The sequence below is a fragment of the Trematomus bernacchii genome, unplaced genomic scaffold (genome assembly GCF_902827165.1).
Source record: "Trematomus bernacchii unplaced genomic scaffold, fTreBer1.1, whole genome shotgun sequence".
In the NCBI taxonomy this organism is placed as follows: Eukaryota; Metazoa; Chordata; class Actinopteri; order Perciformes; family Nototheniidae; genus Trematomus; species Trematomus bernacchii.
The window spans coordinates 12501-40000 of NW_022988083.1; the positions used below are offsets into that span (position 1 = coordinate 12501).

The 27500-nt window shown below is 46.9% G+C and overlaps 1 protein-coding gene across 1 annotated transcript in view; it reads left to right on the top strand.

Annotated features, from left to right (window-relative positions):
* LOC117474934 (sodium channel protein type 4 subunit alpha B-like) overlaps positions 1-27500 on the top strand; it is a gene marked incomplete at its 5' end in the record, with an annotated part of 39721 nt that overhangs the window by 10124 nt on the left and 2097 nt on the right. Inside the window, 14 exon segments of the mRNA XM_034120970.1 lie at positions 2195-2398; positions 2472-2532; positions 2715-2953; positions 4997-5068; positions 7000-7086; positions 12951-13307; positions 19384-19549; positions 21170-21270; positions 21620-21671; positions 22106-22251; positions 22858-23031; positions 23124-23246; positions 24153-24435; positions 24570-24623. Of these exon segments, the coding sequence (XP_033976861.1) occupies positions 2195-2398; positions 2472-2532; positions 2715-2953; positions 4997-5068; positions 7000-7086; positions 12951-13307; positions 19384-19549; positions 21170-21270; positions 21620-21671; positions 22106-22251; positions 22858-23031; positions 23124-23246; positions 24153-24284 (1914 nt within the window).

The following is a 27500-nucleotide window of genomic DNA, read 5'->3' on the forward strand; positions in this document are numbered from 1 at the left end:
GTGATGAGCATCAAATGACTGATGATGAGCATCACATGACTGAAGATTAGCATCACATAACTGATGATTTCAATTGTGGGTGGGCTAATGTAATTTCGGCTGGGCCTGTTCAAATGTTTTCTCGCGATTTTAGTTAATAATCTAATAAAAATAGGCTATGCCTAGAATGACATTCGTGTTTACTGAGAGCATAGTCGATGTGTTTCCAGTCCCTGTAACCATCGCGACTGAATGTATCTTCTCCGCCGGCCCCGCCTCTCTCTCTAAAATGCCGGCACATTTTACAAAACACACTGTCTTTGCTAATGCTATACTCCAAGAATGTGTTCTTGTCATACCAGTGGGCAGCGGAGCTCCTTTTCTTTTGTCCGAGAAGTGTCTGAGGGTACTTTATGAGCTTTGGCTGTGTAGCCGCCGGGTCATCTATGGCTGAGAGGTCCGGCACTGGGATGCTATTTTCTGTTATCCTGCAACGGATGCTACGTCCCGCAGAGGGACTGAGCTCAGCGGGGCACAACATTAAACACACTCTCGTCTCTCTGAGGCGGCACCTGCTGTGAGGATGATGAGTGTGGTGGTTCCGGCGGCGGCGACTCTGTTCTTACTCTTTTAAAAAAACTGAACATCGATTGTTGTGACATCGTTAGTGTGCGCGGTATATTTTTTGTGTCTGTCCAGTCCACTGTCCTCCTTCGTCTGCGCGCGGCCGCGAGACGTTCTACGATATGTTTGCTCCCGCGCTTTGACTATGAGTTCGGCCTGATTACTTTAATTAATGTTTAATGCTTTTAATTTTATTATTTTTTGAAAGGGAAACACACGTTTGCTCTTATTTTATTATTTAATCGTTAATTTTGATCAAAAATGTTGGAAACTATATTTACGCCCAGTCATTTTTGATCAATGAATGGGTGGGCCCAGTGCCAGAGTGGTGGGCCCACCCATAACGCCGCGGCTGGTCTGTCCACAGTTGTTAGTGTTAGTCACTAGTTAGTAATAACCTACCGTTTGTCCACACGTGTTAGTGTTAGTCACTAGTTAGTAATAACCTACCGTTTGTCCACACGTGTTAGTGTTATTCACTAGTTAGTTATAACCTACCATCTGTCCACAGGTGTTAGTGTTAGTCACTAGTTAGTTATAACCTACCGTTTGTCCACAGGTGTTAGTGTTAGTCACTAGTTAGTTATAACCTACCGTTTGTCCACACGTGTTAGTGTTAGTCACTAGTTAGTTATAACCTACCGTCTGTCCACAGGTGTTAGTGTTAGTCACTAGTTAGTTATAACCTACCGTCTGTCCACAGGTGTTAGTGTTAGTCACTAGTTAGTTATAACCTACCGTTTGTCCACAGGTGTTAGTGTTAGTCACTAGTTAGTAATAACCTCCCTTCTCTCCACAGGTGTTAGTGTTAGTCACTAGTTAGTAATAACCTACCATCTGTCCACAGGTGTTAGTGTTAGTCACTAGTTAGTAATAACCTCCCTTCTCTCCACAGGTGTTAGTGTTAGTCACTAGTTAGTAATAACCTCCCGTCTGTCCACAGGTGTTAGTGTTAGTCACTAGTTAGTAATAACCTACCGTCTGTCCACAGGTGTTAGTGTTAGTCACTAGTTAGTTATAACCTCCCGTCTGTCCACAGGTGTTAGTCACTAGTTAGTTATAACCTCCCGTCTGTCCACAGGTGTTAGTCACTAGTTAGTTATAACCTCCCGTCTGTCCACAGGTGTTAGTGTTAGTCACTAGTTAGTTATAACCTACCGTCTGTCCACAGGTGTTAGTGTTAGTCACTAGTTAGTTATAACCTACCATCTGTCCACAGGTGTTAGTCACTAGTTAGTTATAACCTCCCGTCTGTCCACAGGTGTTAGTGTTAGTCACTAGTTAGTTATAACCTACCGTCTGTCCACAGGTGTTAGTGTTAGTCACTAGTTAGTTATAACCTACCATCTGTCCACAGGTGTTAGTCACTAGTTAGTTATAACCTCCCGTCTGTCCACAGGTGTTAGTGTTAGTCACTAGTTAGTTATAACCTACCGTCTGTCCACAGGTGTTAGTGTTAGTCACTAGTTAGTTATAACCTACCATCTCTCCACAGGTGTTAGTGTTAGTCACTAGTTAGTTATAACCTCCCGTCTGTCCACAGGTGTTAGTGTTAGTCACTAGTTAGTAATAACCTCCCTTCTCTCCACAGGTGTTGCGATCCTCAGGTAAACCCTACCTCACTTTCTTCCTGCTCGTCGTTTTCCCCGCCGGGTTCTTTGTCCTCAGCCTCATCGTGGCGGCGGTTGCCTTGGTAGCCGGCGAGCAGCAGGGGGCGGCGGTCAGCGAATCAAAACAGAGAGAAGAAGAGTTCAGTCAGATCCTGGAGGCGATAAAGAGGAGCGAGGAAGAGGAGGTGAGATCAGTTCAGCTCCCAGACACCATCACACTTTATAAAGCTTTAATAACACCTTGTGCTGTTTCAACAGGCTGCCAGCAGGGTGGCGCTCTCACAGGAACCAGAGGGGAAGAAGAAGGACAGCATGGAAGGTACACACACACACACACACACACACACACACACACACACACACACACACACACACACACACACACACACACAAGCTTTCTTCAATACTCTAAAATCACATGGAGCCATCCCATTGGACCAGGGCGATGCTGCCTTCAGGGTCCCACACAGAAACAGGTTCCTGCAGCTGGTTGTGTTTCAGGGTTGGAGGAGGTCCAGCGCTCGTGTCCTGCTTGCTGCTCTGTCACCTCTAAAGTCTTCCTGAAGTGGAACTGCTGTGGCTGCTGGCGGGGGCTCAAACAGCGGCTCCAGGCCCTGGTGAGGGACCCGCTGTTCGACCTCGGGGTCGTGCTCTGCCTCGTCATCAACGCCATCTTCATGTCTCTGGAACATTTCCCCATGACGGAGCAGTTTAGCTCCATGCTGAATGACGTACAGCTGGTGAGTGGGACCATATACACTTAACACAGAAAGTAAGGAAATGTGTGTTTGGTAGATTATTTCTTTGTTGTAACAATGCTTCCGCTTCCGGAAAGCCTGTTCATTTACATACCATGTGTGGGATGAGTTTGTGGGTTGCACCCAGGAAAGATGGGACAAATCTCCTGCTCCACCTGTCTGTCTTCACCTGTCTGTCTCCACCTGTCTGTCTCCACATGTCTGTCTCCACCTGTCTGTCTTCACCTGTCTGTCTCCACCTGTCTGTGCTCCACCTGTCTGTCTCCACCTCTCTGTGCTCCACATGTCTGTCTCCACCTGTTTGTCTCCACCTGTCTGTCTCCACCTGTCTGTCTCCACCTGTCTGTCTTCACCTGTCTGTCTTCACCTGTCTGTCTCCACCTGTCTGTCTCCACCTCTCTGTGCTCCACATGTCTGTCTCCACCTGTCTGTCTCCACCTGTCTGTCTCCACCTGTCTGTGCTCCACCTGTCTGTCTCCACCTGTCTGTCTCCACCTGTCTGTCTCCACCTCTCTGTGCTCCACATGTCTGTCTCCACCTGTCTGTCTCCACCTGTCTGTCTCCACCTGTCTGTCTCCACCTGTCTGTGCTCCACCTGTCTGTCTTCACCTGTCTGTCTCCACCTGTCTGTCTCCACCTGTCTGTCTCCACCTCTCTGTGCTCCACATGTCTGTCTCCACCTGTCTGTCTCCACCTGTCTGTGCTCCACCTGTCTGTCTCCACCTGTCTGTCTTCACCTGTCTGTCTCCACCTGTCTGTCTCCACCTGTCTGTCTCCACCTGTCTGTGCTCCACCTGTCTGTCTCCACCTGTCTGTCTCCACCTGTCTGTCTTCACCTGTCTGTCTCCACCTGTCTGTCTCCACCTGTCTGTCTTCACCTGTCTGTCTCCACCTGTCTGTCTTCACCTGTCTGTGCTCCACCTGTCTGTCTCCACCTGTCTGTCTCCACCTGTCTGTCTCCACCTGTCTGTGCTCCCCCTGTCTGTCTCCACCTGTCTGTCCTCCACCTGTCTGTCTCCACCTGTCTGTCTCCACCTGTCTGTGCTCCACCTGTCTGTCTCCACCTGTCTGTCTTCACCTGTCTGTCTCCACCTGTCTGTCTCCACCTGTCTGTCTCCACCTGTCTGTCTCCACCTGTCTGTCTTCACCTGTCTGTGCTCCACCTGTCTGTCTCCACCTCTCTGTGCTCCACATGTCTGTCTCCTCCACCTGTCTGTCTCCCACCTGTCTGTCTCCACCTGTCTGTGCTCCACATGTCCTGTCTTCACTTCTGGTCTCCACCTGTCTGTCTTCACCGGTCTGTCTCCACCTGTCTGTCTCCACCTCTCTGTGCCCATTTCACACATGTCTGTTCCTGTCTGTCTCCACCTGTCTGTCTCCACCTGTCTGTCTCCACCTGTCTGTCTTCACCTGTCTGTGCTCCACCTGTCTGTCTCCACCTCTCTGTGCTCCACATGTCTGTCTCCACCTGTCTGTCTCCACCTGTCTGTCTCCACCTGTCTGTCTCCACCTGTCTGTGCTCCACATGTCTGTCTTCACCTGTCTGTCTCCACCTGTCTGTCTTCACCTGTCTGTCTCCACCTGTCTGTCTCCACCTCTCTGTGCTCCACATGTCTGTCTTCACCTGTCTGTCTTCACCTGTCTGTCTCCACCTGTCTGTCTCCACCTGTCTGTCTCCACCTGTCTGTCTCCACCTGTCTGTGCTCCACCTGTCTGTCTCCACCTGTCTGTCTCCACCTCTCTGTGCTCCACATGTCTGTCTTCACCTGTCTGTCTTCACCTGTCTGTCTCCACCTGTCTGTCTCCACCTGTCTGTCTCCACCTGTCTGTCTCCACCTGTCTGTCTCCACCTGTCTGTCTCCACCTGTCTGTGCTCCACATGTCTGTCTCCACCTGTCTGTCTCCACCTGTCTGTCTCCACCTGTCTGTGCTCCACATGTCTGTCTTCACCTGTCTGTCTCCACCTGTCTGTGCTCCACATGTCTGTCTTCACCTGTCTGTCTCCACCTGTCTGTGCTCCATCAGGTCTTCACGGCGATCTTTATCGTTGAGATGCTCCTGAAACTCGTGGCCTTCGATCCGTACGGATATTTCCAGGTGAGACTTCCTGTTTGTCAGTGTCACTACCCGATCTGCCCCCCTGCCCGATCTGCCCCCCTGCCCGATCTGCCCCCCTGCCCGATCTGCCCTCCTACCCGATCTGGCCCCCTGCCCGATCTGCCCTCCTGCCCGATCTGCCCCCCTACCCGATCTGCCCCCCTGCCCGATCTGCCCCACTACCCGATCTGCCCCCCTGCCCGATCTGCCCCCCTACCCGATCTGCCCTCCTACCCGATCTGCCCCCCTACCCGATCTGCCCCCCTACCCGATCTGCCCTCCTACCCGATCTGCCCCCCTACCCGATCTGCCCCCCTACCCGATCTGCCCCCCTACCCGATCTGCCCTCCTATCCGATCTGGCCCCCTGCCCGATCTGCCCCCCTACCCGATCTGCCCCCCTACCCGATCTGCCCCCCTGCCCGATCTGCCCCCCTACCCGATCTGCCCCCCTGCCCGATCTGTACTGCGCATGTGCGAGATGGTCCGCCATATTGGACAACTACATACGGCAACTCTACTAGGACACTTGACACAGTGGCTTTTGGCAAAGCACACAAAGAACCGAGAGAGATGAGTTATTGTTATTACAACGTGACTTCTCTATTATTTAACAACTCTTTTTATTGGGTTCTTTTATTTGGGGTTAAGTACATTGTCAGAATAAGTGAGACATGGATTTAACTTCTGTTAGACAGCTATATGCCATACATGTTTGCATACATTCACAGTAAATATTTATTCAGTATGATAGCTGTCTAACAGAAGTTAAATCCATGTCTCACTTATTCTGACGATGTACTTAACCCCAAATAAAAGAACCCAATAAAAAGAGTTGTTAAATAATAGAGAAGTCACGATGTAATAACAATAACTCATCTCTCTCGGTTCTTTGAGTTGTCTTTGTGTGCTTTGCCAAAAGCCACTGTGTCAAGTGTCCTATTTGGGTTGCCGTACGGAGTTGTCCAATATGGCGGACCATCTCGCACATGCGCAGTACAGATCGGGCAGGGGGGCAGATCGGGTAGTGACAGTCAGCGGCTCAGGTGAGACTTCCTGTTTGTCAGCGGCTCAGGTGAGACTTCCTGTTTGTCAGCGGCTCAGGTGAGGCTTCCTGTTTGTCAGCGGCTCAGGTGAGACTTCCTGTTTGTCAGCGGCTCAGGTGAGACTTCCTGTTTGTCAGCGGCTCAGGTGAGACTTCAGCCCAATCCCAAACCACGTCCTACACCCTACCCCTACCCACTCCCTCTCCGTGACGGAGTGAACTCCGTGGAGTCTCACTCTCAGCTCAACGAGGCTCCTCCTGTCAGATGGAGGGAGTAAATACAGCAGCAAGCTTTGGGACAAACTCCCCTCTCTCCTCAGAAACAGGAAATGCCGTAACTGTATGTATCAACGGTTTCAAATCAGCATCTCTTTGACAAAAAATAATAATTAATAACTAAAATAAAACTCGAACCATCTTTAATTGTGTTTTTGTAAAGCTCTTTTAGTTTTAAACCTGATGTTTATAAGCTTCTTAGTTTTTGCAACAGTCTGTAAATATACACAACTTTATAATAAAATGCACACATTGACCTTTTTCTAGACTAACCACAGGTACGATCCTAAGTTAAAAACATGAGGTTATCATGAGGTTGTTAACATCACAGTTTATCACTGGATGTTTGGAACTGTTTGTAAACAGCGTGTTTCCTGACGGACACACGCGGCGTGTTTCCTGACGGACACACGCGGCGTGTTTCCTGACGGACACACGCGGCGTGTTTCCTGACGGACACACGCGGCGTGTTTCCTGACGGACACACATCGTTGAGACCGGTCGGAGACTTCCTGTTTGTTAGCGGCTCAGGTGAGACTTCCTGTTTGTCAGCGGCTCAGTGATGACAGCTGTTGCTATGGTAACATGTGTTTCTGTTGCCTTGGTTACAGGTATCCTGGAACATCTATGACAGCATCATCGTCTTCGTCAGTCTGCTGCTCCTCACCGACATCATCAACCTGCGCTTCCTCCTATTGGTCAGTTGGTTATATTGGTTGGTGATTGGCTAATTGTTACACAACCCAAAACAACACTGTGACATCACAAAGTGACCAACATCTGATCAGCTCATTTTCAGACAGGATTCTATAGAGATGGATCAGGACAAAAAGAGAGGGGTCTTTGTTCCTGTTTCAGAGTCTTTTTACACAGAGGGGACACATGTTGATGAAGAAGAGACATGAAGAAGAGGGGACACATGTTGATGTAGAAGAGACATGAGGAAGAGGGGACACATGTTGATGTAGAAGAGACATGAAGAAGAGGGGACACATGTTGATGAAGAAGAGACATGAAGAAGAGGGGACACATGTTGATGTAGAAGAGACATGAAGAAGAGGGGACACATGTTGTTGTAGAAGAGACATGAAGAAGAGGGGACACATGTTGATGTAGAAGAGACATGAAGAAGAGGGGACACATGTTGATGTAGAAGAGACATGAGGAAGAGGGGACACATGTTGATGTAGAAGAGACATGAAGAAGAGGGGACACATGTTGATGTAGAAGAGACATGAAGAAGAGGGGACACATGTTGATGTAGAAGAGACATGAAGAAGAGGGGACACATGTTGATGAAGAAGAGACATGAAGAAGAGGGGACACATGTTGATGTAGAAGAGACATGAAGAAGAGGGGACACATGTTGATGTAGAAGAGACATGAAGAAGAGGGGACATGATGATGGTGATGGTGGTGATGATGATGATGAGGATGGTGGTGATGATGATGATGGTGATGATGATGGTGATGATGGTGATGATGGGGATGATGGTGGTGATGGTGGTGATGGTGGTGATGATGATGATGATGGTGATGGTGATGGTGATGATGGTGATGATGGGCATGATGATGATGATGATGATGATGGTGATGGTGATGGTGATGATGATGATGGGCATGATGGTGGTGATGATGGTGATGATGGTGATGATGGGCATGATGGTGGTGATGATGGGGATGATGGGGATGATGGTGATGATGATGATGATGGTGATGATGGTGATGATGGTGATGATGGGCATGATGGTGGTGATGATGGTGATGATGATGATGGTGATGATGATGGTGGGGATGATGGTGGTGATGATGATGGTGATGATGGTGATGATGGGCATGATGATGATGGTGATGGTGATGGTGATGATGATGATGATGATGGGCATGATGGTGGTGATGATGGTGATGATGGTGATGATGGGCATGATGGCAGTGTGCGAAAAAGCACACGTCCCACCGTCCGGGACGTGTTATTTACAATGTCGGACAAGTAGATCTTTCAATTGACTTGTCCGGCGGACAAGTGACGTTTTTAGCCCTCATTTATTGACAAATTATTGATAAACTCAGTTTACAAAAGGCAGAACTCATTCGCAAATTGTCCGTGTCCGCCATTGTTCGTTTAGAAATGTTAGTTTCGGTTCTGCTTGTCGATTCCTGCATCTCGCCGCTTTCTGTACTGTTAGGCGGGACGGGGCGGGGCGGGACGTGTAGCACAGTGGCAGGGTTGGGAAGCAAAATTCGGTTCCGAGTAGGAACAAATAACAATTGTCCGGTACCGGGATTAATAAGAGTTGTGAGGACAGGAGGCGGAGCCCCGCGGACCGCAGCTCTCTCTCTCTGCTCCGGATCATCTGATCGCTGCACGGTGCAGTTCAGCGTCTCTCTCTCTCTCTCTCTCTTTCTACACACAGCGGACCCGCTGCCCGTTTAACAGCCTAATCTTTGTCAAACTTTCTTATGTTCTTTCTTTAACACGTAATGAAGGTTATTAAGCGTTTTAGCTCCTACGTTGTTAATATTGACCGCCATTTCCTTTATGAAATAAAGCAGCCTCCCTGTCTGTGTCCTCGCGCTGTCCTCACATCCCCCAGACTCGGAGGAGCACAGGGATGTCAGTATTGTTTATGAAGCAGGGTATAGAAAATACATTATTGAAATTAAAATACTATTTATTTACAAACAGTGAGCAGCTGGGTATGGAGGACGGAACATGACTTAAGTATAAATAAATAAATGTGTAAATAAATGTATGAAGAAATACAGGAATAAATAAATAAATACGTAAATAAATAAATAAATAAATACAGGAATAAATAAATACAGGAATAAATAAATGACGAAATAAATACAGAAATAAATAAATTTTGAAATAAATACACATAAATAAATAAAATAATAAATAAATGCATAAATACATATGGAAATAAATACACCAATGTATAAATAAATAAAAGTCGAAAATAAAACAGAACACAGGTTATTATATATCTTTCATATATTTCTACATTCACGCGACATACATTTATTTATTTATTTATTTATGTGTCCGTATGCTAATGAGGTGGGTGGTCCTAACCTCAGTCTGAAGCAGGATTCGCCAATTGTTGGAGCCAGGCAGAAGCAAGAGATTCGTGGCAAGTCACATCTGTTCATTCTGTGTACAGTGTACACCCACGGCAACTCGCTAATAATGGCTTCTTTAATAATTGTTCTTTTGCACACCCGTTCGCGATGTGCCCAGCGGTGTGCCCCCAACGAAGATGTGCTTCAATAACGTTTGGGGGCAACATGTAAGATGGACGCCCAAGGGTCGCCTCTTCTGTTTCCGAGAGGATTTCAAGTTGGCGGGCAACCTCTTGAAGACTCTCAAACACAGCTGGGTTAACATCCACATCCATGTCGAGCTGAGCCAAGTCCTCTATACATCGTTCCACACGAAACTGGACATAGAGAGGACATAGTCTTTTGGTTCTCCGTTCTCTAAATGGTCCGCTAATGATCTCCAATGGCTTTTAAACCAATACCCATAAATAATCCTTACAACTGTGGATAAACCATGGATGTATAAAGATAAGGGCTAAACAGTAAAGCTCCTGCATTCGAATCAGCGCGGTTAGCCAGGCGTTAGTATAGCCCTCTGCCAGAAATGATCACACACTCCTGTAACCAATCCTGCTTCAGACTGAGGTTAGGACCGCCCACCTCATTAGCATATGGACACATAAATAAATGTATGTCGAGTAAATGTAGAAATATATGAAAGATATATAATAACGTGTGTTCTGTTTTATTTATTTATACATTGGTGTATTTATTTCCATATTTATTTATGCATTTATTTATTCTTTTATTTCTGTATTTATTTCGTCATTTATTTATTCCTGTATTTCTTCATACATTTATTTACAAATTTATTTATTTATTTATTTATACTTAAGTCATGTTCAGTCCTCCATAGCTGGGCAGCTGCAGCATGTGTATTGCAGGACATGTGTAAGCATGCAAGTGTCTTTGAGTTGTAGAAAAGCGCTAGGCCTATAGGCTATAAATATAATGTATTATTATTATTAGGCCTATGTGTTGGACATGTGTGGTTGGAAACTGTCTCACAGGCAGGTTGCAGTGTAACATCAGAGGAGACTGGGCCAATTGTACATTCTCAAACTGCACCACATAGAACTAACTAAACAATGCAGAGATTATTTTTATATAATTGTATTCAATAACCGTAATAAATTAAACAGTATGAAGTGATTTGTAAATAGGAATACAGGTTTGACTTAATGTTTTCATAAATATGTTTTTCTCCCAGTTTGTCATGGGACTTATTTTTACCCTCTCAAAGAACCGGAATCAAGAACCGAAAATAACCGCAATCGAAAAGCAGAACCGGAATCGTTAAAATCCAAACTATACCCAACCCTATGTGTGATGCAGTAAAATCTTACCGCTCACTTACGTTAGCGGTGTCGTAAAAAACGTGGGAAAATGTAAAATATGTTGGCGAAGAAGAAGATTCCAGTGGCCCCAATTTTTGTCCATTCTGGACAAGTGAAAAATGTATTCGGACAAGTAAATTGCCAAACTCACTTGTCCATGGACAAGTACTCTCTAAAAACTTTTTCTCACACTGGATGGTGGTGATGATGGGGATGATGGGTGATGATGGTGATGATGGGCATGATGGTGGTGATGATGGGGATGATGGTGATGATGGTGATGATGGTGATGATGATGATGATGGGGATGATGGGGATGATGGTGATGATGGTGATGATGGGCATGATGGTGGTGATGATGGTGATGATGGGGATGATGGGGATGATGGTGATGATGGTGATGATGATGATGGGGATGATGGGGATGATGGGGATGATGATGGTGATGATGGGGATGATGGGGATGATGGTGGTGATGATGGGGATGATGGGGATGATGATGGTAATGATGGGGATGATGGTGATGATGGTGATGATGATGATGATGTATGATGGGGATGAGCTGATGTGCTGCTGCTGATGCTGCGGGTATGCTGGGGCTGCTGGGCGCTGCTGCTGTCCTGCTGGGGCTGCTGGTGCCTGCTGTGCTGCTGCTGCTGCTGATGGTCTGCTGGGGATGCTGGGGATGCTGGTGTGCTGGGGCTGGGCATGATGGTGGTGCTGCTGGTGCTGACTGGGGCTGCTGGGGCTGCTGGTGCTGCTGGTGCTGCTGATGCTGTCTGCTGGGGCTGCTGGTGGTGCTGACTGGGGCTGCTGGTGGTGCTGCTGTGGCTGCTGGTGGTGCTGCTGGGTGCTGGGCTGCTGGTTGTGCTGCTGGGGCTGCTGGGGCTGCTGGGCTGCTGGTGGTGCTGGGGCTGCTGGGCTGCTGGGCTGGTGGTGCTGGTGGTGGTGCTGGGGCTGCTGGGGCTGCTGGTGGTGCTGGGCTGCTGGGCTGCTGGGGCGCTGGTGGTGCTGGCTGTGGTGCTGCTGGGCTGCTGGTGCTGCTGGTGGTGCGGGGCTGCTGTGGTGTGCTGCTGGTGGTGGTGCTGCTGGTTCTGCTGGGGCTTCTGGTGGTGCTGCTGGGGCTGCTGGGGCTGCTGGTGGTGCTGCTGGGGCTCTGGGGCTGCTGGTGGTGCTGCTGGGGCTGCTGGGGCTCTGGTGGTGCTGGGGCTGCTGGGGCTGCTGGGGCTGGTGGTGTGCTGCGGGTGCTGCTGGGGTGCTGGTGGTGCTGCTGGGGCTGCTGGGGCTGCTGCTGGGGCTGCTGGGGCTGCTGGTGGTGCTGGGGCTGGTGGTGGTGCTGCTGGGGCTGCTGGTGGGTGCTGCTGGGGCTGCTGCTGCTGCTGCTGGTGCTGCTGGGGCTGCTGGGGCTGCTGGGGCTGCTGGTGCTGCTGGTGGGGCTGCTGCTGCTGCTGGTGGGCTGCTGGGGCTGCTGGTGGTGCTGCTGGGGCTGCTGGTGGTGCTGGGCTGCTGGTGGTGCTGCTGGGGATGCTGTGGGCTGCTGGCTGCTCTGGGCTGCTGGGGCTGAATGGTGGTTGATGATGGGGATGATGGTGATGATAGGTGAGTGATGTGGATGATGGTTGGTGATGTGGGGATGATGGTTATGATAGGGAGATGGGATCGATGGGTGATGATAGGATGATGGTGGTGGATGATGGTGATGATGGTGATGAATGGGATGATGGTGGATGATGGTGGTGATGATGGTGAGATGGATGAGGGATGATGGTGGTGATGATAGGGATGATGGGATGATGGTGATGATAGGATGATGGGGATGATGGTGGTTGAGATGGGATGGGTGATGGTGGTGATGTGGATGATGGTGGTGTGATGATGGGGATGATGGTGATGATAGGGATGATGGGGATGATGGTGGTGATGATGGTGATGATGGTGGTGATGAGGGATGATGGTGGTGATGATGGTGATGATGGGGATGATGGTGATGATGGTGGTGATGGGGATGATGGTGGTGATGATGGAAATGGCAGATTTAATAATAACATAACTTTTCTCCAGATGGTGATGATGGTAATCATAATAATAATAATATGAATAATAACAGAAGTTGTCTCTAGATGCGGTTCCTCCGGCTGGCCAGGTGGTGGCCGATGCTCCACATGTTGATGAAGATCATCTGGACGGCTCTGAGTTCTCTGAGGAACCTGACGCTCCTCCTCTTCATCACGCTCTTCATCTTCTCCGTTGCTGGCATGCAGCTTTTTGGAAAGGACTACAAAGACCAAGTCTGTCGCATCGCAGAGGACTGCGAGCTTCCTCGTTTCCACATGACAGACTTCTTCCACTCCCTCCTGGTGGTCCTCAGGGTTCTGTTCGGGGACTGGGTCGAGGCGCTGTGGGACTGCATGGAGGTCTCCGGAAAGACATCCTGTCTCCTCTTCTTCATGATGCTCCTCGTCTCAGGAAACCTGCTGGTGAGTTCCTGCAGCTCACACGGGATCACATGAGAACACACAAGATCACACAAGATCACATATTCAAAGGTAGATTCCTTATATCACCGGTTACCCCTTCAACTGCCCTCTTCAACTGAAACACAGGGCTCGACGCTCGTGAACTGTCAACAGGAGGGCTGACGACCGGCCGTTCTGTGATTCTCCAGAACACACAGATGGCCAGTCCGCCCCTGTGTAGCATTTATTTTCAGATGAGCAGATTGCCACAGGGCTTTCAACTAAAGACACAGCCACGCAAAAACTGCGGCATGTGTGCAGCTCCTTATGGGTACTGCAATTTATGAAGTGCCGGCGCGGCGGTCTGGTATGCTCCGGCAGCAGTACACCACTGATCGTTTCACCACGTAGGAAAGCAGCAAGTCGACTGGAGTTAACCTGTTTGTTTTTTTCTTCACGAAACTGTGTCTCAGGGTTTCTTAACATTTAACAACCTATTAATGTGTCATACCCACTTAGCGGGAAGAAACTCAGCAGCTGACGATATGAACCATTTTTACAAGAAGCGTCTAAATGAGCCCTGAGCGAAAACATGCTAACACACTTAGCAAGGCAAGGCAAGGCAAGTTTAGTTATATAGCACCTTTCAACAAAAAGCAATTCAAAGTGCTCAGAAAATGGCATTTCAAAACAGTCATTAAAAAGTAAAGATAATAAAATAAACATTAAAAGAAAAAAATACATGAATAAAAGTTACAGTGCAGTTTAAGATGTGAATAGTTCAATTAAAAGCAGCGGCAAAAAGAAAAGTCTTCAGCCTGGATTTAAAAGTAGTCAGAGTTGCAGCGGACCTGCAGGTTTCTGGGAGTTTGTTCCAGATATTCGGAGCATAATAACTGAATGCTGCTTTACCATGTTTAGTTCTGACTCTGGGGACAGAAAGCTGACCAGTCCCTGAAGACCTGAGAGTTCTGGATGGTTCATAATTCAGCAGTAGGTCAGACATGTATTTTGGGCCTAAACCATTCAAAGCTTTATAAACCAGCAACAATATTTTTGAAATTAATTATTTGACACACAGGAAGCCAGCGTAAAGACTTCAGAACAGGAGTGATCCACTTTCTTAGTGTTAGTGAGGAACCAGTGTATAGACTTCAGAACAGAACAGGACTGATCCACTTTCTTAGTGTCAGTGAGGACTCGAGCAGCGGCGTTCTGAATTAGCTGCAGCTTTCTAATATATGTTTTAGTGAGACCTGTGAAGACACCATTACAGTAGTCCAGTCTACTGAAGATAAAAGCATGGACAAGTTTGTCCAGATCCTGCTGTGACATTATTCTTTTAATCCTAGATATGTTCTTTAGGTGATAGTAGGCTGATTTAGTAACTGTTTTAATGTGACTGTTGAAACTCAGGTCAGAGTCCATGACTACACCTAGATTTCTGGCTGTATCTGTTGTTTTGAACATTGCAGACTGAAGCTCAGCGCTAACTTTTATACGTTCTGCCTTGGCTCCAAAAACCATTACCTCAGTTTTATCTTTGTTTAATTGGAGATAGTTCTGACACATCCAGTCATTGATTTGTTCAATGCACTTACTCAGTGTTTGAATTGGAGCATAGTCTCCTGGTGAAATGGTTACGTAATTGTGTGTGTCATCTGCATATTCACCAGTCGGTCTAGTAATATGTTGTGGTCAACAGTGTCAAACGCAGCACTGAGATCTAATAATACTAACACTGAAGTTCTGCCACTGTCTGTGTTTAAGTGGATGTCATTGAAGACCTTTACAAGAGCAGTCTCAGTGCTGTGGTTTGGACGAAATCCTGACTGGAACACATCCAAACAGTTATTTAAATGCAGGTTTGATATGGGCCTGTAATTGTTCATTACTGAAGCATCTAGATTATTCTTTTTTAAGAGCGGTTTAATGACTGCAGTTTTCAGGGCCTGTGGAAAAACACCTGAGTGAAGAGATGTGTTTACTATGTGAAGTAGATCTGAGGCCATGCAATGAAAAACATCTTTGAAAAATCCTGTTGGAATAATATCAAGGCAGCAGGAGGAGGATTTCAGAAGTTGAATAATGTCCTCTAAGTTTTTATCATTAATCTGATTGAATTGATATTAGGTGGACACAGGGACAACACACCTGCTGTACCTGATGCAGAGGCACTGACTGCTTGTCTGATGTTCTGAATGTTTTCAGTGAAGGAGGAAAAGCCATTGCACGCCCTGGTGGATAGAAGTTCAGAGGCTACTGACACTGGGGGGTTAGTTAGTCTGTCGACGGTAGCAAACAAGGCACGTGCGTTGTTTTTGTTTTTGGTAATGATGTCAGAGAAGAAAGACTGTCGTGCCATTTTCAATTCCAAATGATAAAGGCCAAGTCTCTCTTTATAGATTTCAAAGTGAACCTGGAGATTTGTTTTTCGCCACCTACGTTCAGCTTTTCGACACTCTCTTTTTTCTGTTCTCACGGTCATGGCCTTTCTCCATGGAGATATTTTCTTGCCAATCACTTCCTTTACTGTAGTTGGAGCAATGGTATCTATAACATTTTTAATTTTTGAATTAAAATGATCTACTAGCTCATTTACTGAGATGTTAGCAGGGGCAAGTGTGGAAGAAAAATTCTGAGTAAACATTTCCCTAGTGTTTTCAGTTAAATATCGCTTTGTGGTTACCTCTTTCTGAACATTTTTGTGAACAGAAATAGAGCTCTCAAAGAAAACACAGGAATGATCAGAGAGTGCAACATCAGTCACCACAACCTCAGAGATATTCAGACCCTTTGAGATAATTAAGTCCAGAGTGTGCCCCTTATTGTGCGTGGGCTCCGCCACATGCTGAGTCAGTCCATAGTTATCAAGAACACAAAACAGTTCTTTAGCCCCTCTGTCCTGGGGGTTGTCAACATGGATGTTAAAATCACCAACAATGACTAAACGGTCAAAGTCAATACACACTATAGACAGCAGTTCAGTAAAGTCATCAAAAAAGCTTGCACAGTATTTGGGTGGTCTATAGATATTTAGGAACAGAGCTCGAGAGGAGCATTTCAGCTGAAGGGCCACATGTTCAAAAGAAGCAAAGTCCCCATAAGATGTCTTCCTGCATTGAATGGAATCATTGAACAAAATAGCAACTCCACCTCCCTTCTTAAGCATTCTTTCCTGACTCATAAAACTAAAGTTGGGAGTGGTTGATTCGATAAGAACAGCTGCACTGTTATTTTGTTCAATCCAAGTTTCCGTTAAAAACATAAAATCCAGATTGTGCTCAGTGATAAAATCATTGATTAAAAATGTTTTTCCTGCCAAAGACCTGACATTTAATAAAGCTAGTTTAAGTTCCTTAAATACACTATCAGTCAGATGTTGTGTGACAAGCTGTGGCTGACATGGAATTACTGCTAAATTTGATAAACTCACACAAACTTTTGAGCGCTTCCTGTTTCTGAGCTGATTCACCGCTCTTAATCTATTACCTATCAACACAGATATCGGCAAAGCTACTGGCAGGCAGGGCCCCGGCATGTCCTGGAAAGAGTTGAGAGTGCCATCCGCCCTTGAGCCTGGACCCAGCACATATCAGTTAGAGTTTGCTGCGTTTTGTACACACACATCCTTATCAGGCTTCGGAGACCGCAGATGCTGTCTTGAAGGGGGGGGGGGGGGGGGGGTTGACGTAGGCACGGTGATGAAGACGGGGGAGATGGTGCGCTTCGCAGCTTCTGTGATTGTGGTGGGCATCGTGGAGGGGTGGGGGTAAAGGACATGCTGCCAGCCCTGCGTATCTCCTTCATGCGGTCATTAAATTCCAGGAAGGACTTGGTGCCAACCCTAAGGTGGGCGAGGGTGAAAGGGTGAACGGAGAGTAGAGAGAGCTGGGGGGTGAAGGAAGAGTATCCTCAAAGGTGTTGGTAGGGGGAGGAAGGGCGGTGGAGACTCCTACATTTGTCTCCCATAATCAAGACATTCCTCAGGCGGGTGCAGTGATATTTCTTCAAGGTTTTCTGAGCGATGTGTTGTGTCTTTCTCTTGTTTTGATGGGAACAGATTGATGATGCAGGCAGTTGAATATGTTAGAAATAAACAATTTCATTCCTGACTTGTTCAGGCAAACTCCATCTGCCTTAAAAAGATGTCTGCGGTCCCAGAAAATGTTAAAATTGTCAATAAAATTGACAGAATGGTCAGTGCAGGCAGTTGAAAGTGTTCAGTGCAAACAATCTGCTGAATCTCTCCACTCCTCTTCTGACGGGCGGTAGAGGGCCACTGATGAACACCTCCGCATTTAGAGAGCTGACAGTTTCCAACAGACATTTAAAGTCTTCTTTCAGTACTTCTGACTGTTGTTTCTCAACATCATTTGTTCCAATATGCAGTACCACATTCTTCACAGTCGGATGTTCAGCCCCAATATGCAGGATCTTCTCAGCCAAGTCAGAGACCATATTCTTGGGAAAACAGAGTACTTTGGTGTTGTTCTTACTACACAGACCTTTTACATCTCTTACAGCAGAGTCACCCACAATCAGAGTTTCAGGCCCAGTCGTTAGCTTTCCCTCTAGCCTTTTACTTTTGGAGTAGCTATTGGTCCTTACCCTGCTGTGTGAAGAGGACAGGTTATCCAGCTCATCAGAATGAGATCTCCGGTTCTGGGTCAGTGGATCGTATCTGTTCTGGATTGGCACAGTTGGTGGTTTAGGAGGATTGTTTGTAGTTCTCCCTTTAGCAGCTGTCCACGACTGTTTCCTAGTATGAATAGGGGTTGAAGAGGCGCTCTTCCTGGGTGATAACAATGCAGGCCAGCCGGTCGCATCACAGATTTCAGAGCGCTGGGCTCTGCCTGTTATTCGTCCTCCCAAATCCCATGGAAATGATTACTCTTTGGTTTTGCACCCAGAGAGTTCGAGGGAGGACTACCACTTGTAGATTTATTACCCGGTACACAGCCCTCCTGTTCCTTGGAATCATTGTAGCTGCTAACTAGCTGTGAGTTAGCATACCCTTTTCCATTGTTTTGCAACACTGGTAAAGTGGAGTCATTCCAACATAGTCCATTCACTTCCATGTTAACTTCCAACCGTTGCATTTTCATTTCCAACAAGGCCATCTACTGTAGAAGTTTGTGGAAGTCATCTGTAGAGAACGGAGGCATTTTGCTACTAACTAGCTTAAAGTGGACCTATCATGCTATATTTGAAAAATATATTGTAGGACCATACCTGTACAAAACATGTCTTTGAAGGTTTTTTTCAAAATACCAAACAGTTCACCCATTGTAGCCATCCCTCATACTGCTCAAACCCCTCTTTTGAAGCCCTGTTAGAGAAACGCGGATCTTGGGTCCTTAGCTTGAAATAAATAAATAAGAGGAGGCGGAGCTAATGCCTGATCAGAATTCTACCGGAGATAAAGTTAAATTCTGCTGTGATAAAACGCCATCCTGTTCTAAACCACATCAACGATTATTTCTGAAATAGTCTTACCGTTGCTGTTTCTCTGATCAAAAGTTGTGTTCAATGGCATTAAAACGCATAAAACGCTGCTGAAGGTTAATCCATAGGTTAATCCAATGTGTCTGGGTTAGGGTTAGGAGGGTTAACCCTAACCCTAACCCTAACTTTGAAATGATTACTGATAATCCATTGTCATATTTATGGGTTTTCATATATAGCTGCTATGAGAGCTACGAGAGTGTATGACAGCTTCCGGTTTTGGGCAGGTGCTGATTGCGCTCAGATGTTACGCTAACGGGCTGCTTTGAATGGAGAAGTTTGAGTGTTAAATTATGTAGACGTGTGTTGCTTAGCAACAATTACTGTTTGGCATGTATTGACGTGGACGCGCATCTTAAGACGAGGCGCAGCTACGACCGTGACTAGTCAGGCTTGGTGCACTCGGTGTAAATTCGAATCACTAAGTCGGACGTACCTAAGCCCGACGTTAGAGTTAAGAACTACTTTTTTACGCCCAGCTGGTGCACTCCACCTCTGGTCTAGTTTAAAGTTGGTAATTGTAACCTGGTCTTGTTGCTGGTCTGGAGTCTGTTCTTGTGTCTAGTCATTACTTTCTTTGTGGTTCCAGGCCCTGAACCTGTTCCTGGTCTTGTTGCTGAGTCCGCTCCGTGGTCTCAGTCCGGCATATCCAGAAGAGAAGGTCAATAACAACGTCCAGATGGCTTTGAGGCGGATCTACAGAGCTGCTGGGAGTCTGCTGGGGAGGAAGACCGGCGCTAAACCAGAACTCACAGGTGAGACCAGGATCTAGAGCAGGCATGGGCAAACTAAGGCCCGCGGGCCATATATGGCCCATTGGGCTTTTTAATCCGGCCCGCCGAATATTGGTACAAAATTGTCCAAATTATAGTAAAGACCGCATTAATTTTGCCTTTTTCCTGCAATACCCGGCATTTCAGTTGATCCCACTAGATGGCGCACTCTAGACACAATTGACCTTTGCTGGAGTCGGCAACCCGGCAAGATCTAAGAACCAAATACGTCACGCTTACATTGGAGGGGGTCGAGATTAACCTGAGCAATAACAGTTCATGGCGAGTACAGCGAATACAAGTTGTAACTGAGTAGCGCTGAGCAAAGTGACTAAAACGCGACCACACACTTATAAAAAACACTTATATAAAGTCAGGCAACACTAACCAGGCTTAGTGTGATTCTGTTTATTTGACCTTACTTTAATGACCATCCATTCACTGTTATTGACCATTGTGAAGAGGCAGACGTTTTCCTGTTGTTTTGTATTATTGTAGCTATCGGATGGAATCTATAAATGGGCTACATGTGGCCATCACAAGTAAAATCATGACGAAAACTACGCTGGTAAAATAAGTGTCTAGAAAACGGCTTGTGCCACAATATGATAGCAACAAGTAGTCAAGATAGTCTGATTAGCTTCGGTTGCTATGCTAACATCACCTGTAGAATGCCAGAGACACTTTCATAACAGCGTTGTGTTGTCAGCGTTGTCAGCGTCAATTCAGACTGAAACACATTCACTGATGGGGATGGGGGATATTTATCAGCTGCTTGTGTGACAGTCGGACAGTGAAGACTTTCCCGCGGCCGCTGCCGTGAGTTAACAGTAGACTAAACTCCTGTGGAAGAGCAGCGCTGCAGCGGGCGGTAATGCCGCAGAACCACATTAATAAACAATGCACCACGGCACTGGAGAAAGGTATAAGGTTGGAGAAGTAGTTCTTTCATTTAATCTGGCTTCGTATGATTAAAAACGACCCGACCAGGGGTGCACATAACTGGTACGCAGGTACGCATGCGCGGCAACAATCTGAAATGCGTACCGTCACTTGTGTCACAAAGCGCATTTGCGTACCGACGTACTTGTGAAGCTTTTCCAGAAGGCGGTTAGATCACCGGACGACAGAGTCGGTCTCCGTGTGCACAGACAGGGCTGCTGTTAACGTCGGTCTGTACAGCAGCACTGCACTAAAACAGCTGATCACAACGTTCACCCGCTCTGTGGTCACGAAGCTCTGTACTCCACTACCACCTGCATCTGTAACAATGAGTGGACCAAAGAAAAGAAAAGTTGACAATGTTAATGAGGAGTGGACAGCTAAATATTTTATCACCGAAGTGCGATATAAGGCTGTATGTCTTATTTGCCAAGAAACCGTTGCAGTTTTCAAAGAATACAATATCAGCCGCCACTTTTCTGCTACTGGCCCGGCCCGTCTGTCAAATTTTAAAACTCATTGTGGCCCCCGAGCCAAAACATTTGCCCACCCCTGATCTAGAGCTTTATCTAAATTCGTCTCCATTGTGACTCCTGGTGTCAGAGAGGGTTCGGGGTGAATCTCTTTAATCTGATGACTGTTTCCTGTGTCTGACGACAGAGAGAGACGGACAGGAAGTGGACAGGAAGGAACACCTGGCTCTAGACATCAGAACCAACGGAGACCACGAGGTGCCCGAGGAGACGCCTGAACAGAAAGCAGTAAACGCTCTTATTATACTGCAGTATTTCTGAGTATGTGTAGTACTCTGAGTATGTGTAGTACTATGTCTGAGTATGTGTAGTACTCTGAGTATGTGTAGTACTCTGAGTATGTGTAGTACTCTGAGTATGTGTAGTACTATGTCTGAGTATGTGTAGTACTCTGAGTATGTGTAGTACTCTGAGTATGTGTAGTACTCTGAGTATGTGTAGTACTCTGAGTATGTGTAGTACTATGTCTGAGTATGTGTAGTACTCTGAGTATGTGTAGTACTCTGAGTATGTGTAGTACTCTGAGTATGTGTAGTACTCTGAGTATGTGTACTAAACTGTGAATGCTTCTGTGCAGAAAACTCCTGAAGGCCATCAGCACGGAGACCCTGAGGACTGCTGCAGCCAGAGTAAGAGCCAATCAGAGAGCAGCAACACAGGCAATCATAGATCATTAACACAGCCAATCAGAGAGCAGCAACACAGCCAATCAAATACCAGTAACGCAGCCATTCAGAGACCAGCAACACAGCCAATCAAATACCAGTAACACAGCCAATCAAATACCAGCAACACAGCCAATCAGAGACCAGTAACACAGCCAATCAGAGACCAGTAACACAGCCAATCAGAGACCAGTAACACAGCCAATCAGAGACCAGTAACACAGCCAATCAGAGACCAGCATCGCAACACAGCCAATCAGAGACCAGCAACACAGCCAATCAGAGACCAGCAACACAGCCAATCAGAGACCAGCAACACAGCCAATCAGAGACCAGCAACACAGCCAATCAGAGACCAGTATCGGAGAGCAGCATCAGTGTCTTTGTTTGTGTTTCAGAGTGCTGTCCCCTCCAGGTCGTGGACTCGTCCCGTGGAGCAGGGCGGGTCTGGACTAACTTCAGGAGGTTCTGCCTCTGCATCGTCCAACACAAGCTCTTTGAGATCTTCATCATCTTCATCATCGTGCTGAGCAGCGTGGCTCTGGTAGGGATTCTGATGTTTATATACAGTATTGTGTCTTTGTGGTGGTTCAGTGTGCATTGTGTCCCTGGTCATGTGACGTGTCCCTTGTCATGTGATGCATTGTGTCCCTGGTCATGTGATGCATCGTGTCTCTGGTCATGTGATGCATCGTGTCTCTGGTCATGTGATGCATCGTGTCCCTGGTCATGTGATGCATTGTGTCCCTGGTCATGTGACGTGTCCCTGGTCATGTGATGCGTCGTGTCCCTGGTCATGTGATGCGTCGTGTCCCTGGTCATGTGATGCATTGTGTCCCTGGTCATGTGACGTGTCCCTTGTCATGTGATGCATCGTGTCCCTGGTCATGTGATGCGTCGTGTCCCTGGTCATGTGATGCGTCGTGTCCCTGGTCATGTGATGCATTGTGTCCCTGGTAATGTGACGTGTCCCTGGTCATGTGATGCGTCGTGTCCCTGGTCATGTGATGCGTCGTGTCCCTGGTCATGTGATGCATTGTGTCCCTGGTCATGTGACGTGTCCCTGGTCATGTGATGCGTCGTGTCCCTGGTCATGTGATGCATCGTGTCCCTGGTCATGTGATGCATTGTGTCCCTGGTCACGTGACAGGCGTTCGAGGACGTGCACCTTCATCAGTGGCCGCTGTTGAAGGAGGTTCTTCATCGAGCCGATCAACTGTTCACCCTCCTCTTCCTCAGCGAGATGCTCCTCAAGTGGAGCGCCTTCGGACTGAGCAAGTACTTCAGAGATGGCTGGTGCTGCCTCGACTTCCTGGTCCTCCACGTGAGACTCTATGAACATATATATATCTAATGATGACAGGAAGTTGTTATTGTTGTATATTAATAACAGGAAGTACTCATTTGGCGTTGCAGCTGTTCCTGGTGTCTCTCGGGGTTGAGATCTTTGGGATCGGTTCTGTCGGGTTCTTCCTGTTTCTGAGGAGCCTCCGAGCTCTGGGGCCCCTGAGGATCCTGTCTCACTTCCAGGGCCTGAGGGTGAGACATGACTTAATTCAACCTCCCCCTGTCTGTCTGTACCTGTCTGTCTCCACCTGTCTGTCTGTACCTGTCTGTCTCTACCTGTCTGTCTCTCCCTGTTTGTCTCTCCCTGTCTGTCTGTACCTGTCTGTCTCTGTCTGTACCTGTCTGTCTCTACCTGTCTGTCCTGTTTGTCTCTCCCTGTCTGTCTCCACCTCTATGTCTCTGTCTGTCTGTCCTGTCTGTCTCTGTCTGTCTGTCCTGTCTGTCTCTCCCTGTCTGTCTCCACCTGTCTGTCTCCACCTGTCTGTCTCTCCCTGTCTGTCTCCACCTGTCTGTCTTCACCTGTCTGTCTCTCCCTGTCTCTCCTGTCTGTCTTTCCTTGTTTGCCTGTACCTGTCTGTCCTGTCTGTCTCTCCCTGTCTGTCCTGTCTGCACCTGTCTGTCTCCACCTGTCTGTCTGTACCTGTCTGTCTCTCCCTGTCTGTCTCCACCTGTCTGTCTGCATCTGTCTGTCTGTACCTGTCTGTCTGTACCTGTCTGTCTCTCCCTGTCTGTCTCCACCTGTCTGTGCTCACCTGTCTGTCTCCACCTGTCTGTCTGTACCTGTCTGTATGTACCTGTCTGTTTGTACCTGTCTGTCTCCACCTGTCTGTCTGCACCTGTCTGTCTCCACCTGTCTGTCCTCACCTGTCTGTCTCCACCTGTCTGTCTGTACCTGTCTGTATGTACCTGTCTGTTTGTACCTGTCTGTCTCCACCTGTCTGTCTGCACCTGTCTGTCTCCACCTGTCTGTCTGCATCTGTCTGTCTCTACCTGTCTGTCTGTACCTGTCTGTCTGTACCTGTCTGTCTCCACCTGTCTGTCAGCAGATGTTGAACTGTCTCTCTCTCCACCTGTCTGTCTCTCCCTGTCTGTCTGCAGGTGGTGGTTCTCTCTCTGCTGGGGGGGGGGGCCGGCCCTGCTGCTGGTTCTGCTGGTGGTTCTGCTGGTTCTGCAGGTTTTCAGCATGTTGGGCGTGAACCTGTTTGCGGGGAAGTTCTCCTTCTGTTTTAACGAGACGTCTCACCAGATGTTTCCAGCTGGCGAGGTGGACAACCAGACGGAGTGCATGTTCCTGATGTACGAGAACCACTCCGTCCAATGGAGGAACCCCGAGTTGAACTATGACAACGTGCTGAGGGGTCACCTGTCGCTGCTGCACCTGGTGGGTCCCTCACCTAATGTGTGTGTGTGTTACAGCCTGAGGAGCTGTAACACACACACCAGAAACACACACCTCCTTATGTGTGTGTTCCTGATGTGTGTGTGTGTTCCCTGTGGGTTGTGTTTGTGTCACAGGGCGCGGCAGCAGCCGACTTGGGCGTCGTATACTCAGCGGTGGACGCCACCTGGGTCAGTACATCTTAAATCATCTCTTACAACATTATCAAAGCTTTGTTGGGTAAACTCCCGTATTCTATCTGCTCTCTGATAACACAGAGAGTTGCAAGCAGCTATTGTCTTAGATCACATGATGTAGTCTTGTTAGATGAGCCAAGAGCAAGGACTGTCTTAGGTGAGACAGCTTTTATGTGCAGCTCCACTTGTTTGGAACAATCTTCAGCAAGAATTGAAACTGAGCAATCTCATTCCTCTGCATGTTTGTAAAGCTAGGCTAAATGAAATGCTCGTTGATACTATGGGTACTTGTAAATGTCTATAACTATGTAAATGTATCCTGTAAATATAATGTATGATGTCCTTTATTGTTTCATGTTTCATGTGGAACCTATATGCTGCAGGTCTCCCTTGAAAAAGAGATCAAGAGGCGCGTTCACACCAAGTACTTTTCCCACAATAGTTCATGAGAACTTTAGTTCCTGAGAGCTCTTTTAGTTCTGATGAACTAAAGCAGATCGCGTTCACACCAAAATGAGTTCCTGGGCGTGGATTACGCAAATGAAGCCGCTGACGTCACTTCTTCTTCTTCTGCTTTTGGGTTTACTGGCAGGCCGCAAACAACTTCACGGCGAGTACAGTAGGTGGCGGTATGCACCTTAAAGTTGCAATCCGCCAAAAACTGAGAGAAGAAGAAGAAGAAAAACCTCCCGCACCCACTTGCTGTAAATGAGGCGTCTGTTTACCTTCCGACCTCAGACATGAGCTTCGTCTGAGTTATTTAAGCAAACACAAATACAGATCGTCGACCAGTCAAATGCAATAGCAATGCTGATTCGGAGGCGAAGGCGGTTAAGAAGGATTGGCAAAAGGATTGGACGACGACATGCACGCGCTACGCTACGTGTGAAATGAATAACCTGTGCCAGGTGTGTCGTATGCACACTAAATAGGCTCAGCTGCTAACACACCTTTATTATATATCCTCCTGAGAGCAACTGCATCCGTCTGCCATGAACCCTACAGAAACCTACGTGTTAGTTGTGGCCCATAGTGGCCTCCATTTTGTGTCGTGTAAAATGGGGGAAATCAAAAGTTAGCAAATCCCCATGTTCATAAAAACATTTAGTTTTAGGTCAAATAATGATTACACTGCTCTGAAACTCACTACACTAACTCCTAAGATGTTCCCTTACTATAATTAATTAAAAATATTAAACTCACAACACTGGTAATAACAAACTTAACCATTTCTCTTTCTATAAATAGATGGACGCCATTTTGAAATACAATGAAATTATATATGGACGCCATTTTGAAATACAATGAAATTATCTTTTTGAAAGCCACATTAAATAAAGCTTTGCCAGTTTATAACCGATGAAACATGATGGTATCAGAATAATCACTTACATGTGATGTATAGGATGCTACACAGGTCACTGTAAAGATAAAGTGTCAGAGGAGAAATAAGCAAGATACAGGATCTGTTTAATCGCCATGTAGGTTCTCTTTTATTGCACACTCAAGACAATATCAATAACAGCATCACGCTGTCCCAGGTGTGTCGTATGCATGTAAATAGAAGTTAACATTTTCAATATCAAATAAAGTGTCAGTCGTATCAAAACATATATATATAATAACAATAGGTAGGCTCAGCAGCAGACACACCTTAGTGCAAAGTGAAGTGTCAGTATTAATAACAGTGGCATATATATATAATCACAATAATACAAAATTAACTGTCCCAGGTGTAGGCAATTTGGGGTGAAGTGTCTTGCCCAGGGACACAACGACATCCTGACTGCAGTGGGGTTTGAACCTGTGCTCCCCTGATCCGAACACCAACGCACCAGACCACTGCACCACACGCCTCCCAACAAGTCATTGTACAGTTTATCAACGACGACAATTTTTTTAATTTTTGTATTGAAGGCCTGTTGGATTTAATCAGCTCGCTTAGCACTGCCAGAAGCCCAGCCTGAAAGGTATTTTGTTGCTCCACCTGGCGCGCCGACACCTCCACCTGGCGCGCTGACACCTCCACCTGGCGCGCTGACACCTCCACCTGGCGCGCTGACACCTCCACCTGGCGCGCCGACACCTCCACCTGGCGCGCCGACACCTCCACCTGGCGCGCCCCCGAGTCAGCATGGCGCTGCATCACCATGAGCAGCTGGTCGTCCGATTCCTGGGCCTTGTGTGAATGCAGCAGCCGTTCGTCGTGCATCTCCTTGGCACGCAGGTCCTCATTCTCCTTGCTGACCATGGCACGGCGGTCCATCGCCATGATGGTGTCAAGGAAGCTGTCATCCCGTGCCCGCTTTCCTAAGGTGAAATAAGCAAGATACAAGATCAGTTTAATCGCCTAGTAGGTTGTCAACAGAGACAACATTGGACATGGTGCAGGCAGGGACAGTGTACAACATGCAGGTGTAAAGTAGAAGATAAGATAGGATAAAATAATATCAAATAAAAAATAAATATCAAAGTGCCCTTATTTATTGTTTTGGGCTTAATGTATGCTTGAACTTTGTTTTATAGGGATTAGTGGACATCAGTTAGATGTGTAACCTTCTTTCAAGGCCAGAGTAGTTACAGTGTAAGTGGATTGACATCTAACATAACATGGCTGAGTACAATTATAACAATCAATAAAAAAAAGGAAAAATAAATTGAATTTCAATTACATTTTTACTTAAATGTGCAAAATATTAGAACATCAGTCTTTGTGGCATGCAGGTAATCAACTGTTTAAGCTTTTACCATTAAAGGTGGGGTAGGTAATTTTGGAGAAACCGGCTCGAGATCGCTAAAATTTGAAAATACACAGCCGGGAAAAATCTGCCACTTCCTTACAGAGCCCCTCCTCCAACACACACGAACGCG